Below are 14784 nucleotides of genomic sequence, written 5' to 3' on the forward strand. Positions count from 1 at the left end.
CTGGTAACAGCCACCTGGATTTAACTTTAAAAAAACAAAAAAAAAAAAAGCCTGTGTTGTCATAAATTGGCTATCTTTTCATTCTCTTAGCTGTACATAAAATTTTAAAATTTTAACTTAAAAGGGGTAGGATTAGATAGGTGGCTGAGATTTATTGTCTGAAGACATCACACAGTGAAAGAATGCTGGTCGTCCAGTCAAAACTGTAACTCTGTTTCCCTAGGTCTTAATATTTTTTTGCTATTTATGAGAGGAAGGAAATGTTATTTTAAACAATGATTTTTTTTCCAGATGGGCTATGTATCAACTAATATTGTTCACTGTCGTAAAGATTCAGCCCATAGTTTACAACTCCCCGGTTCAGTGTCTGCAATCTGTTCATGCTTTGGAGTCAATGAAGTTCTGTCCAGACTCCAAGTTTATTACCAAAGGCAGATCAGATCTCAAGCCCTATTCCACCAGAACACATTTCAGTAGGGCCTGTTTGACTTTCAGAAATAATACTTTTTTTAAAAGCTTCTTTGCTCTGCAGAGTTATCAGTCTGCTTAACCAAGAATTCATTATGCAAGAAATACAAACCATTTTGCTTGATATCTTGAGTTTGCATGGACCAATTTATAAATAAGTATCAAGACCTTCTTTATCACTTAATTTCCTTATTTTGTCTTTCCTGGAGCTGACCATGATATTTCAATAAAATCTGCTTCTGAAATAAATTCCCTCTTAACCATTTCCAAATAGAAGGAATTATTAGTTAGAGCCTGATTTTCAAAGAGAGGTGTCTCTCACATTGTATCTATTTGATAATGACATTTTTGTGCTCTCTATTTGTGGATTCTAGAGTGACTCTGAATTCCAAAGCGTGACATGAATGCTCATGAGTAGATGTAGGCAGACAAAGTCACTGTTGAGTGTCTTGGTAGCTACAGAAATAGTATGACACTTTTCCCTTGCAGCGAATAGTCAATTATTTCTGTCCCTTCACAGGCTTTAAAATCTAAGCGTTGTGTGTAAATGCTGATCTATTTGACACAACCTTCTCAAGATCAGCTGGTTGTACTGCATTAAAGTGTATGCTGTTTTTGATGTTGTCCATGTAGCACTTTTTAGGGTGGTCTTGATTCTGGTGTCCCTGTGCCAATTCTCCATAGAAAGTTTTTCAGAGGGTTTTGAGCTTTGGTTCATTGCACAGGCTATTTCCAGAGTCAGATGCAATCCTGATAATATTCAAACTCATAGGTTCTTGCCAGTGCAGAATGGAAGTAGGACAAAAAAGTGCATGCCTACAATCTTATAGTCTGAAACAGAACTCTTGAACTTTTACATGTGCACTCTTTAGGGATAGGCACTTGCTCAAGTTTTGGAGCACACAAATAACTTGATTTTAAATTTAGGCTTGTGGACAAGTGATAGAATGATCACATTTGTTTCACTAGCAGATGACAACAGCCAGGCAAACAAGTCTTCAGAAAAGGAAACATCTCTGATTAGATTGTCAGCTTTTATTTTCTCTTCTCAGTTACCACATAGAATTTTAGAGAATGTTACTCTGCACGTAACTGCAGTACTTTTCTGAGTCTTAGAAATTGCTCCTAAGAGCTAGAAATCCATTTTCTTCAGGTAAAATTAGGAGTCAGACTTCATCCCTCTGAAGTTAAGATATATGACATATTTTATCCTGTCTGAAAGATTTTTGAGCAAAATGAGAACTGCTAGAATACTCTTGGTTTCATGGAATTGCTGAGGCTATTCAGAAGTACAAAATTTTAAGAGTGACTTTCTCTTAACCTTAAAAACAATGAATTATCCTGTGGCACCTTAGAGACTAACAAATATATTATATCATGAGCTTTCATTGGGTAAAACTCACTTCATCAGATGAGTTGGAGTGGAAAGTACAGAATCCGGAGTATATATAACAGCAAAAGCAGTTATCTGTCAATTGTAGGACCAGTGTTAATTATGCTAATTGAGTCAGGCTGGATGTGTCCCATTTATAGCTTTGATTTGTAAATGTAAATTTCAAAGGCATGGGAAATTGCCTTTTAGTGCGTTAACTAGTTAATATAATTATTCAAGCCCAAGTTGAAAGTGTCGAATTTGTAAATGAATTTCGGTTCAGCAGTCTCCCTCTGTAATTGGTTGATAAAATTCCTTTGCAGAAGAATGGCTACTTTTAAATCCATTATTGAATGTCCAGGGAGGTTAAAATGTTTCCCCACAAGTTTGTGTGGGTTACCACTCCTGATGTCTGATTTGTGTCCATTAATCCTTTGTCACAGAGACTGTCTGGTTTGGTCAACAGACATAGCAGAGGGGCATTGCTGGCACTTGATGGCATATATCACATCAGTGGATGTGAAGCTGTATAAGCTCCTGCTGTTGTAGCTTATGTGGTTAGGTCCTGCAGTGGTATCACTTGTATAGAAATGTGGACAGAGTTGGCAATGGAATTTGTTTCAGGGGTAGTTTTCTAGATGAGTGTGATATGTGGCTGCTGGTAAGTATTTTCTTAAGGTTGGGGGGCTGTCTGTTGGCCTGTCTCCCAAGGTCTGCGAGAGTGGGGGGGGGTGATTTTCCCCGATAGGTTGTAGATTGTCAATGATGCTCAGGAGGGGTTTAAGTTGGAGGCTGTAGGTGATGACCAGTGGTTTTCTGTTATTTTCATTGTTGAGCCTGTCTTGAAGTAGTTGACAGGGTACTTCTCTGGCTCTGTCAATCTGTTTCCTCATTTCCTCAGGTGGGTATTTAAGTTTTAAAAATGCTTAATCTATTGATTGTTACCAAAATACACCATATATGTCTAATAAATACACATCTCATTTGTAGCTGAACACATTTCAAAGTATTGCAATGCAAGATTTTATGGGACTGCTACATTTTAGGTGACAGAATCTTTTATTTTCATCCTGACATTCTATAGATTGCAATGTGTGGCTGAACTATGGCTGTGCCCATGGTCCTGTGCTTCTGGCAGATAGTGTTCAGTCTCAGAGGCTTGCTGTGTCCCACCACACAGCCTCTTTCTTATCACTAGAGGCAGGGTTCACAGCCAACAGAGCCATACTCATCACAGGCTAGTCCATAAAATGGGGATGAGACCCGTCTATAGTCCTGGTCTCCCTATCAAGGGACAGACTCTGTAGTAGTGTGGGGAGGGCTAGGGGGGAACCCGGGCCCACCCACTACTCCAGGTTCCAGCTCAGGGACTCTAAGGCATCCCGTCCATCTGACAACTACTTCCCTGGGCCACTTCCCCAAACGATCCCTCCCAGTACCTTTTCTCTGGTACCTGAGCAGCTTATCATGCTCCTCCAATGCACTCTGCCTGACTTGCAGCTTCCAGCTCTCACCCAGACTCCTCTCACTCTCAAAATGTTGGCTCCTCTGAATTAAGAGAAGAGGAGCCCTTTTGAACCAATCTGAACTGGTTCTTGATTGTCCTCAGGTGGGCTGAGGAGCCTGACTCCCTTGGCTTGGGAAGACTCCTAATTGTGTTCTAACTGGCCTTATTGTCCAGGCTGCTTCTGGAAAGTTCCTGCGGGTTCTAGGCCACTGCGAGTTTACCCAGGGAACAGAAACCTACTTAATCTAGGGCAAGGCTGGTTTTAGGCTGATTCGCCGGAATGGAGCCCCGCTCCGTGCGTGCGACGCATGCGCAGTTCTCCCCTCCTGCCCCCAGGCACGTGATGCATGCACAGGGTCCCGGGCACATGGCGCATGCGGGGCCCCGCCCCCAGAATCAGGCCCCGCGCTTTTTAAAGCAGGCCCTGATCTAGGGCTAACATACTTTCCTTCTAGCACTCTTTTGTATCCCTCTGATCTGATCCTCTCACAAATGGAACACCAATTTAAATTATGAACATGATCATCTGAAATGTATGTAACCATTTTCATCCTGAAAGTTCCCAAAGTTTTATATATGTGTATGTTCTATGTATATATATAATAAGCACGTATTTAGGCTGTAGACAGGAACAAAGTCACTTATAGAATGCACCGTTCAGCAACTATTCAGCAACACAATACAACTGTTTTATAGAGGAAGCTTAAGAACATCTTATTCTTTTAAAACTACTGAAGGAATATATAAACACCCCATATAGTGTGCCAGGACAAGTAGTTAATATCCCTACATCCTTCTGAAAAGTAACACAGGATTTTTAATAACCACTATTACTCAGGACCTCAATTTCACACTTTATTTGGAAGAATGCACAGCACACAGTATCCTTTGAAACCACAGTGGGTCATTTGTATGCTCTCAGAGGGCTTGTCTACACTATAGAGAAGATTGAAGCTGCCACAGTTGGATGGTGCCAAAACACGATTTAAGACACTTGGACTCCAGCTACATAATTAACATAACTGGAGTTGCATAGCTTAAGTTGACTTTCCCTTTTAGTGTAGGCTAGGGATGTTAAAAAGTGGGTAATTGTGTAACCAATGAAAATCTCAGCAGTTACATGCACCTGCAGCATGGGGCAGCAGCAGACTCCGCAGGAGCCAGTGTGCAACAGAAGCTGACTTTTAAGCAGGCTTACAGTGTGTACCAGTTCCCAGACCCACTCCTGGGGATCTGGCTGATGCCCTGTGGTGTTGCCACTGATACAGAAAGCTATAACCATTAACAGTAATCGATAAGCCCAGGCTTATTGGTTAACCATTTAAACAGTTATACAACCCTAGTGTAGACCTGGCCAGAGGAAATAATGACATATACTAAACATTAAGACTACTTGAAACTCTGCTAGGGTTTTTAGTTTGAAAGATCTGATAGGACCAGGTAAAGATAGACTACAGGTAGACTACAGGTAGAGAAAGGAGAGGGATGCTGGCTCTACAGCTATGGGAATGAACTGGTACTCAGGAAATATGAATCTCTTCCTAGCTCTGACAGATGCCTTATATGACCTTGGTAAAGTTACTTAATCAATGTCTTGGTTCCCCACTTGCAAAATGGATAATAGTTTCCTAGCTCAAGAGGCTGCTGTGAGGATAAATAAATAAATAAATAGAGATGGTCAATGAATGGATTACATTTTTTGCAAAATTGAATAAAATGAAGAATTTTTGTTTTGTTAAATTTTTAGTGGAATTTTTCCACAAAACATTTTTGGTTTTGGTCTTACTATCCCTTTCTCTCCCTTTTCTGTCTCTCCTGATTCCTTTTTACCTATTACATGCCAAAAGATTTCAGTTTTTGAAAACTACATTTTTTGGGCTTTCATGTTTTTTGTTGGAAAACTGGAACATGTTTACTAAAACAAAAACTTTTCATGAACATTCATTATGGTCAAAACCATTTTTCATCAAAAATGTTTAATGAATGTTTTGACCAGCTTTATTAATTAATTGATGTGAGATGCTCACACAGAAGGTGCATTAATAGGCATCACAGAAAAGCACATAGATAAATAAATGCAATCTAAAGGAGAATAGAATAACTTTGGAAATGGAGAAATTCGCTCACAAATAGTTTAAACAAAGACTTTGCCACTGTACTTTTTGGATGAACCTACTAATGTTTTATGCATCAACTTGATAGATGTACATGTATTCAATGTAAAGTTTATCTCTCTGTCAACAGCAATTCATTCTATTCTCCCTCAGGCCTATATATGGCTGAGATCTTTAATGATTTCAAAGAAACGTCATATCTTTTCTTCGGCATCTGGGTATCCTTTGTATTCTTTGCTCACAGATGCATTATTAAAACATATTGTACTACAATCAGTTATATCCTTCTTGCCTATGCTTCAGATTTTCATTGCTTGCTGTTTCAGCTAAGAAAGAATAATTAACACTTGTGCAATTCTTATTTTCAGTAATACTACATGTTACTTATGCAATATATTGTACAAGGGGTTTATGGTTTTTTACTTATGTGAAAAATGAACTGAGTCCTTACTAACATGCAGTAACAAATTCTCATCTTAAAAGGCCTATTTCTTAAGACCCTGTTTTTACCCTTCAATCACTTTTAATTCACAACGTTAACTTCCCATTCATTGTCCGACGTGTTCCTTTTCACAAAAATATCTGATGTGGAAATTTGTCCTGTGTTCTCAGAGAACTCAGGCAAATATTTATTTTACCTCTACTGGCAGTATATATATTTTCAATAACTCTAAGAAGCTGCTGAGGCATGTCCTTGATTGTTCTGTTTCTCATGTAATCTTTTTCCAATTTTCTACTCTGAATCCTTCCTTATGAATTTCACAAAAATGTACATATCTATCAGCAACTTTCTTATAGAATGTATATTGTTCCCACCACACTGATTACTTGAAATTACACATTAATACATATACAAAGCCAGTTGTCCTTCTTTTGACATTACAATACATTCCATCTTTGTAATTTCACACATTTTTTATCCCTAAATAACTTTAGCTCTGCAGAAAGTCTTAGCTCTTTTATTTTATGGCAATTAATCAATCAATCATTTATTCCTATAACCCAGTGTTTCCCAACTGGTGCTCCGGGGAACCCTGGGGATCTGTGAAGCGAAAGCAAAGGTTCCACGAAGAGCCGGCACTCCCCCATAAAGTATAAAATCTTTTAAATTAAGTCTTTCATATTACATTAGATCTCATATTACATTAGTTCATATTACATTAGTTCTCACAAACCAAGCAGGTTGGGCTGCTCAGCACTTAAATGGGAGACCTCAAAAAGACATATAGAGACTTTAAGAAGTGGGGTTGATTATTTACAGTAGGTAGCATCCTCCCCACTAAGTGAATATGAAACCAATGCCAAACCTGGTGATTGTTATGTGCTGTTGGAGGGGTATATTTCTGGATGAACTATAAATCTGATGTCCAGACTGCTTGTTGTCATTAACAAAAATAACACAGCAGTTTTCACCAAATAGGATAATTACCTTATGCACACCTTAAGTCAACTGAATCCTCTTGCAGTTTCTACTTGTTAAAATACTACTTGATTCCTGTGCTATGTTGCTATACACTGTTAAATTGTTGCCACATTTTAGAGGTGGTTGCACTTCGCTGAGAGATGTAAAGTTATCCCTGCATATGGTTTTTATTTCAATTGTTAAGCACTTCGTGATCTTTCAAAAATAACGTCACCGACTGATTTTTTTGTTTCTTACAATATAGTTTACAATTAAATTAATTTTATTTACACCTCTTTACCTCAGTATGTTCGCAGTAGCTTTTCTTTCTTGTGGTAGTAGATCTGGGTCTCTCAAAACTTCTTCCAGCAAATTAAGAACATTCATTTTCATCTCATTGTTTAGTTCAAAATCCTATGAATTAAAATGATTATATTGTTTTAATGATTTAGAATGAATAACTCAAAAATATGATCTGTTACTTTTGCTTTTCTTTTTGCTTACATTTGAGAAAGTTTAAAGAATAGAGTTATGTAGAGATCTTTACTGGTAAATGCCAGGTATTACTATTGCCATAGGAACTTAATCTTGTTCATTTAATTAATGTTGCTAGTTTGAAAATGTCATAAACGAACAAACAAAAACAGATTTGGAATTTATTCATTATTCTGCAAATATTTTCAGAGCAGTGGCCCTGGATAAAGAAAAACTATTTGAACCCTTCTTAATAGCTAATGGCATAAGACATAATTTTCCCATAGTAGAAAGATTATGTATCTCTAAGGGTGCACCCTAAACATGAAATAAGATATGCAATTTGTGCTATGCAAATTGCGTATCTTTTTTTAAATCTATTTTGAAATAAGCTATTTCAAAATAGATTTAAAACAAAATAAGCTATTTTGAAATTTGGCGCTTCTACACAGTGCCAAATTTTGAAATAACATGCTATTTTGAGCCATCTTTAACCCTCGTGCAACAAGGTTTACTGGGATGGTGATATGGCGTGTCCATTATTTTGAAAAATATTTCAAAATAATGGGTGGCTTTTGTAGAAGCAGGGTAGCTATTTTGGGATACCTGCGGTATCCCAAAATAGCCATGCAGTGTAGATGTACCCTTAGATGAGCTCATAACAAGGCAGGAGGTGACAGCCATATTACTGCCAGCAAACCTCCAGGTCATCTTTGGGGCAGCGCCTAGGCAGTGCAAGTTGTCACAGTTCCAGTTAAATCAATGGAATTATGATAATTTACATCAGCTGAGGAAGAAGAGGTTACTCACCTTGTGCAATAACAATGGTTCTTCAAGACTTGTATCCCTGTGGGTGCCCCACTCGGGTGTTGATGCATCCTCACACTGGCTATTGGAGATTTTTACCCTAGCAGTGCCTTCCCATACTGCACATGCTCAGTTGCCATCTCATGCTGTTTTGTCCCTTAGCTACACGCACGGTGTGAGTCCCTCCATTCCTTTTCAAATGAGAAATCCATTAATGGACTCAAAAGTAGAGAGGAGAAAGGGAGGGTAGTAGAGCACCCACAGTGACACATATCTTGAAAAACAATCATCACTGCACAAGGTAATGTCTTCCCCTTTGAGTGCTGTCCCTGTGGGTGCTCCACTCAGGTGACTGAAGAGCAGTACCTGCATTAGGTGGAAGTGGGCTTTAGAGTCATGTCTGAGAGGTGGCAAAGACAGCAGCGCCCACGGAGGTAGATGTAATTGGTCCCTGTTACAATGCATCGTGCTGCACAAAGGTATGATAGGAAGACCAGGTAGCTGGCTTGCAGATGTCAACAAGAGGCACGTAGGAAGAAAGAAGGTAGATGTTGCCACTGCTCATGTGGAATGAACAGTGATCCTGAAGAGCTTATTTTGGAGCATGAAGCAGAAGTGTATACAAGCAGATATCCATTTTGATATCTGCTGAGCGGAGATGGCTATTCCTCTAGAGGGACCAGAGATAGATATAAAAAGTCTATTCAATATTCAAAATTGTCTTTTTCTGTCCAAGTAAAATGCCACAGCTTGATGTACATCCAGTGTGTGCAAGATCGATTCCCTAATGGAGTTATGAGGCTTCAGATAGAATGTGAGAAAAGATATGAATTCATTGATATGAAAGGGGAAGACCACTTTTAGTAGAAATTTCAGATGTGGACATAAAGTAATCTTGTCCTTGGAGAACACCATGTAAGGCAGATCCATCATCAGGGCTGCAATCTCTCCTACTAGTCTGGCTGATGTGATCGCAACTAAAAATGCTACATTCATAGCCAAATGGTGGAAAGAGGAGGTTGCTAGAGGTTCAAAGGGAGGTCTTGTCAGGGTATTCTGGACAAGTGGTAGGTCCCATTTGGTACTGGTGGCTGTAAATTGGGATGCTTCTTGCACAGGCCGGAAAGAAAGTGTTTTGAGATGGGGTGAGCAAACATGGAAGTGTCATCCACTGCGATGGCTGCTAGGTAAACTTTTATAGAGCAGAAGATGAGCCCTACCTCACTAAGGTCCATGAGTTATTCAAGGACGGGAGGTATAGAAGTGGTGGTAGGTTGTAATAGACACTGTAGGCACCATTCCTGGAATCGTTGCCATTTGTTCTGGTAAGCGTATCACACAGAAGGGCAACAGCTATTCAATAGGACCTGCTTCACCCTCTCAGAGCAGGTAAGTTCTTCATGTTGGAACCATGGAGTCAGTCTGAGTGTTTGGGGATTGGAGTGGCAGAGCCATCCCGGGTGTTGGGATAAAAGGTTGGGAAAGAGTGGGAAGGTATTGGTCCATGGCTCAAGAGGTTCTGTAGGTAAGGGAACCAAGGTTGTCTGGGCCAGGATGGGGCAATCAGAATTATCCTTGCATGATCTGAGTGTATTTTGTGAATTACTCTGCGAACCAGGGGAATTGGAGGGAAGGTGCATAGAAGTGGAGTTGTCCATGGAGAATTGCATCTCCCAGAGAGTTCCTGCCTTGACCCACCCTGGAGCAGAAGCATGGGCTTTTGTGGTTGGTTCTGGTTGCAAAGAGATCTATTGCTGGGAATCTCCACGGCTGGAATATGCAGTAGAGGATCATGGGGTTGAAGTCCCATTCATGTTACTCTGAAAAATGTCTGTCACGATGTTCTGATGGCCCGATAGGTACATTGCCACTGGCATTATATCATTTGTTATGCACCAGTTCCAAAATCTGATCACCTCAGCACATAATTGTAATTGAGCACCCCCTCACATCAGTTGACATAGAACATGCAGGGTGTGTTGTCTGTGAGGACACAAATGGTATTGCTGCAAATTATCAGAAGGAAATGGAGACAGGCTCTGAATTCCAGTATGTTGATATGCCGGCACATCTTGTGATGTGACCACCTGCCCTGGACTGTATGGTGACCACAATGAGCACCCCAGCCTGTGAGGGATGTGTAGGAGGTTATCACCCAAGATAGATTGTGCTATTGAAATGGTACTCCATTGAGAAGATTGTGTGGGCATATCCATTATTGTAAAGAGGTAAGTACTAATGGGGAAAGTGTTACCTGTTTGCTTAGACTGTGTTGATTTGGGATGTATACTGTTGCTAGCCATCCCTGTAAGCAACGCATGTGAAGTCTTGCAAACTGTATTACATATGTGGTGGCTGCCATGTGCCTTAGAGTTTGAAAGCATGCCCAGACGTTCGTGAAGAGGGTGTATAATTCTGCTTTAATGAGGTTGTGTAGCATGTGGAACCGGTGGACCGGGAGGGTGGCTCTGGCTCTGATGGAATCCAGTGATGTCCTGATGAATTCCATCATCTGGGTAGGTTCTAGAGTAGATTTTTGTAGATTTATTAGAAGTCCAAGGTTAGAGAAGACATCCCAAGTGATGTTTGTCATAATTAACGTTTATTGATGAGAAGTACCTTTGATTAGACAGTCATTTAAATAGGGAAATAGGAAGACCCCTTAATATTTCAAGAACGCAATTACCACAACAAATGTCTTGGAAAATGTGTGGTGCAGTTGACCCAGTACATGGTACTGATAATGATTATTTCCTACCATGAATCTGAGGAACCTCCTGTGAGAAGGATGGGTGGATATGTGGAAATAGACATCTTGAAAGTCAAGGGCTGAGAACCAATCTCCTTCATCCAATGCTGGTATGATAGTCTCCAATATCACCATCTTGAATTTCTGATTGCGGATGAATTTGTTCAGTTTTCTGAGATCTAAGATGGGCTTCCAATCTCCTTTCTTCTTTTGTGCAAGGAAATAATTTAAGCTAAATCCTCTCCTGTGAAATTGTGGGGGAACTTTTTCTATGGCCCCTAGCAGAGAAGGTTTTGTATCTCTGCTTGTAATAGATACTCCTGAGAGGGGTCTCTGAAGAGGAAAGGGGACGGGAGAAGTGTAGGGGGCATAGATAGTAAAGGGATAATACAACGTGATCTTACAATCTTGAGGACCCATTGGTCTATGGTGATGAGGGCCCCACTGGTGGTAGAAGGGCCTCAGCCAGTGACCAAAGAGATGGGATGACTGTGTTGGTGGATCGGGTATGTTGGCCTCTCCTTCTGATCGATTGCCGCTTGGGTCTTTGCTTGAAAGATCTTTGTTGCTGTCTGTGGAAGGGGTTGTCTCGTGGCGCCTGATAAGGCATGTATCACCTCCTTTTGTTGGGTGGAGTATACATGTCCAATGTGCGAAGGGTTGGTGAGAATCCTTCATCGAATAGAGGACTTCATCTGTCTTGCCTTTAAACAGATGAGTTCTATCAAAGGGAAGGTCCTCTACTCTGGTCTGCAGCTCACATTGAATTCTTGAGGATTGTAGCCAGGAATGATATGGCGCATCATGATGGCTGAGGTTGTCACTCTGGCAGCTGTATCTGCCATGTCCATTGAGACCTGTAGGGCAGTTCGGGTGATAGACTGGCCATCCTGAATGATGGATTGGAGCTGAAGCCTTTTTTTTTTTTTTTTTTGCTCTGGGAGATCATTCATAAGCTCCTTGAGTAGTTTGCGTAATCATAGTTCGCAAGGAGGGCTGTATAGTCATTTGAGATCCAGAACTGCAAGGTCACTGGGGGTACATCTGAACAGGTCCAGCCTCTGATGTGCCTTGTCTTGTGGAATAGATCTAAATTGTGGTTGCTTGGACTGATGGTGGACTGCATCCACAACCAATTAATTTGGTCAGGGTGAATAAAGAGGAAGTCTATCCACTTAGCCTGTATGAAATATTTTCTATCTATTCTTTCCTTGGTAGGGGAGATAGAGGCTGGTGTTTGCCACATGGTTTTAGAGGACTCCATTATGGCCTTGTCGATGAGTAGGGCAATTTTAAAGGAAGAAGCAGGTTGCAGTATCTGCAGCAGATTGTGCTGTTTTTCTTGCACTTCCTGCAACACACTGTCTTGCAAGTTTGCAACCCTTTTGAACAATTCCTGGAAATGTTTCAGAAATGCTGTGGAAAGGAGAAAGGGAAGACTATCTCATCAGGGGATAAGGATGACTGCGGAACCATAGGTAAGTCCTTGTTCTCTTCCATAGGGTCTGTCTGTGTCATTGCTGAAGGTGACAGTGGTAGCTGAGTCAGTGGCAAATGAGTTGTTGTACAAGCTGGAATCAAGGGTGCAGTATCTTGTGGATGCTGGTGATGTGGTAGCTGTGCATGGCATTGAATCCTGCATTGAGACCACGGGTCCCATGGGGGCCACTGTGGCTGGTAGGATCAAGGTGTGTATGGCCATGGGTGATTAAACCAAGGGTACTGAAGTCAATGTTGGGAGGACCTCTGCTTGGCTGAACACCACGATGCAAATGAAAATGTGGGAGAGGAATGTTGGGATGAGAACCTACTCCCATGCCCAGTGCCGGACCGGTACCAGGGTAGGATGGCATGGGTGAAAAATACAGATCAGTGCCAATGTGGGCTATTCACCATAAGCATAGGGAGTGCGGTGGTGAGACATCAGTCTGTTCCGATGGCGGCACTGCCTTAATCTGTGCTGTCCGGAGCCAGGATTCAGACCTCTTATGGGTCTTGCTTGTTGTGGTCTCCGGTGCCGGCATTTGTTTAGGTGTCTAAGTAAACTGCAAAGGAGCAGCATGAGTCAGTGTCACAGTCTCCATTGGTGCCAGGGAGGTGGCATATACAACTTGGTCATTGGTGCTGGGTGAGAGCCTGTGCTAGTTGGTGCGGAGGAGCTTGATTTACGGTTCAGCTCCAACTCCACTCTCTTTGCCTTACGCTTCTCAGCGGTCCCAGAGGTGGATGGAACCGGCAAATGGGCAGTGCAGGATGCTGTCAGTACTGCCGGTAGTAACAGTGCCAGTGGCACCCTAGACTTACGAAAGTCCCGGGGCAGAGGTGAATAGGCTCTTTTCCTCAGAGTCAAGGGGTCTGCTGATGACGATTTTTTTGGATCTGGTGGTTGGTGAGACTTTTCCCATAGCAAGCTCTTTAGCCTTATCCCCCTATCTCTTCTGGCCCTCGCAGTCATGCTTTGGCAGTGTTGGTATTTCTGTGCCACATGGCCTTCGCCCAGACACTTTATGCAGGAGGCATGCCCATCCGAAATGGGTATGGATTCCCTGTAAGTCACATTTTGAATCTGGAGGAGCCCCGTATTTTGAAGAAGTAGAGGTGACAGGGTGAAAAGAAAAACTTTTTGGGGCAGTTTTTTGGAATGGTTTGGTCTAAGAAAAAATTAACTAAAGATGACTAAAAGTCGTCAAAGAACCAAAATAATTAAGAACAATTCTATTTCTTTCAGAAGAAGATGCACTGGTAAGAGATTCTCTCTTCTGCTGAGGATGGTAGAAAAGGAACTGAGGGACTCGTTCCACATGCACAGCTAGTGGACAAAACAGCATAAAACGACAACTGCACTTGCTAGACGCAAGAAGATACTGCAAGGGAAAACATCTCCAATTGCTGATGTGAGGACACACCGACACCTGAGTGAAGCATCCACAAGGACACCACTCGAAGGAGAACTGCTCCTTTATCTTTGGGGGCATAATTCTGTGAAAGCTCTAGTAGATCCATAAACTCATAGCTTCTAAGACCAGAAGGGACTACTGTGATCATCTAGGCAGACGTCTTGAATAACACAGGCCCATAGAACTGCTCCAAAATAATTTCTAGACAATATCTTTTAGCCAAGCCTCCAATCTTGATTTAAAAGTTGTCAGTGATGGCATTTAAGCACAGAATAAGTAGAAACACCCTCTGTGGATAGTCAGTGCTAGAAAGATTCGTGAAATAAATGCATTTTCAGAGAGGATTTGCAGGTGAGTTTTGGCCTAATGGAGGAGAGGAGTTCTTCCAAACATTTACATTTGAGCTAAATTCAAACATTTGGAAACGGGAGCTAACCCCCAAAGCTTCATTTATATATTTTATGTATATTATACAGTATTACCCGCAGTCCTCTTATCATGTTTGTGGCAAATCACCACCTGTTTCCATGGGAACAGAAACAGAAGCACAGCCAACAGCAGCAAAGTTAAGATGAGGCATAGATGGCACTTTTTCAGAGCTCTTTTGCTCCTATGCACACCCTCCTGTTATCCACCTGCACCATGGAAGGCATCTCCTTAGGAATGTTGGGAATGTGAAGCTCCTTTGGTAGTCACCCACTTATGGAATCAGCATTACACAGAAACGACCACAAATTACAATATGGATCAATAGAAATTTCCACCAGGTGGCACTCCTGAGATAGCTGGAAAAACCTGCTGATGGTGAAGTCCATAATGATCACCCACCCTTTCTTACTGTGGACTTCACTGGCTTCTACAGGCACCTGACCAGTGGGCAAGTTCACCTAAAAGGGGTTTCTGGCATTGCAAGGCAATTACAAATCCCAGCCATTTCATTAGGGTGGCCTGCAGCCAGCCAGCACTGTCTCTAGAGTGGATAGTAATAGAGAGG

The 14784-nt window shown here is 41.4% G+C and overlaps 1 protein-coding gene across 3 annotated transcripts in view; it reads right to left on the reverse strand.

The window, feature by feature from the left end:
- The window catches only part of RASGRF2 (Ras protein specific guanine nucleotide releasing factor 2), a 205051-nt gene that overhangs the window by 23337 nt on the left and 166930 nt on the right, over nucleotides 1-14784 (reverse strand). For all 3 annotated transcript variants that reach the window (XM_075932213.1, XM_075932212.1, XM_075932211.1), the window contains one exon: nucleotides 7165-7277. In XM_075932213.1, coding sequence (XP_075788328.1) covers nucleotides 7165-7277 — 113 coding nt within the window. The remainder of the gene's footprint in view (nucleotides 1-7164; nucleotides 7278-14784) is intronic.

The sequence above is a fragment of the Pelodiscus sinensis genome, chromosome 6 (genome assembly GCF_049634645.1).
Source record: "Pelodiscus sinensis isolate JC-2024 chromosome 6, ASM4963464v1, whole genome shotgun sequence".
Taxonomy (NCBI): domain Eukaryota; kingdom Metazoa; phylum Chordata; order Testudines; family Trionychidae; genus Pelodiscus; species Pelodiscus sinensis.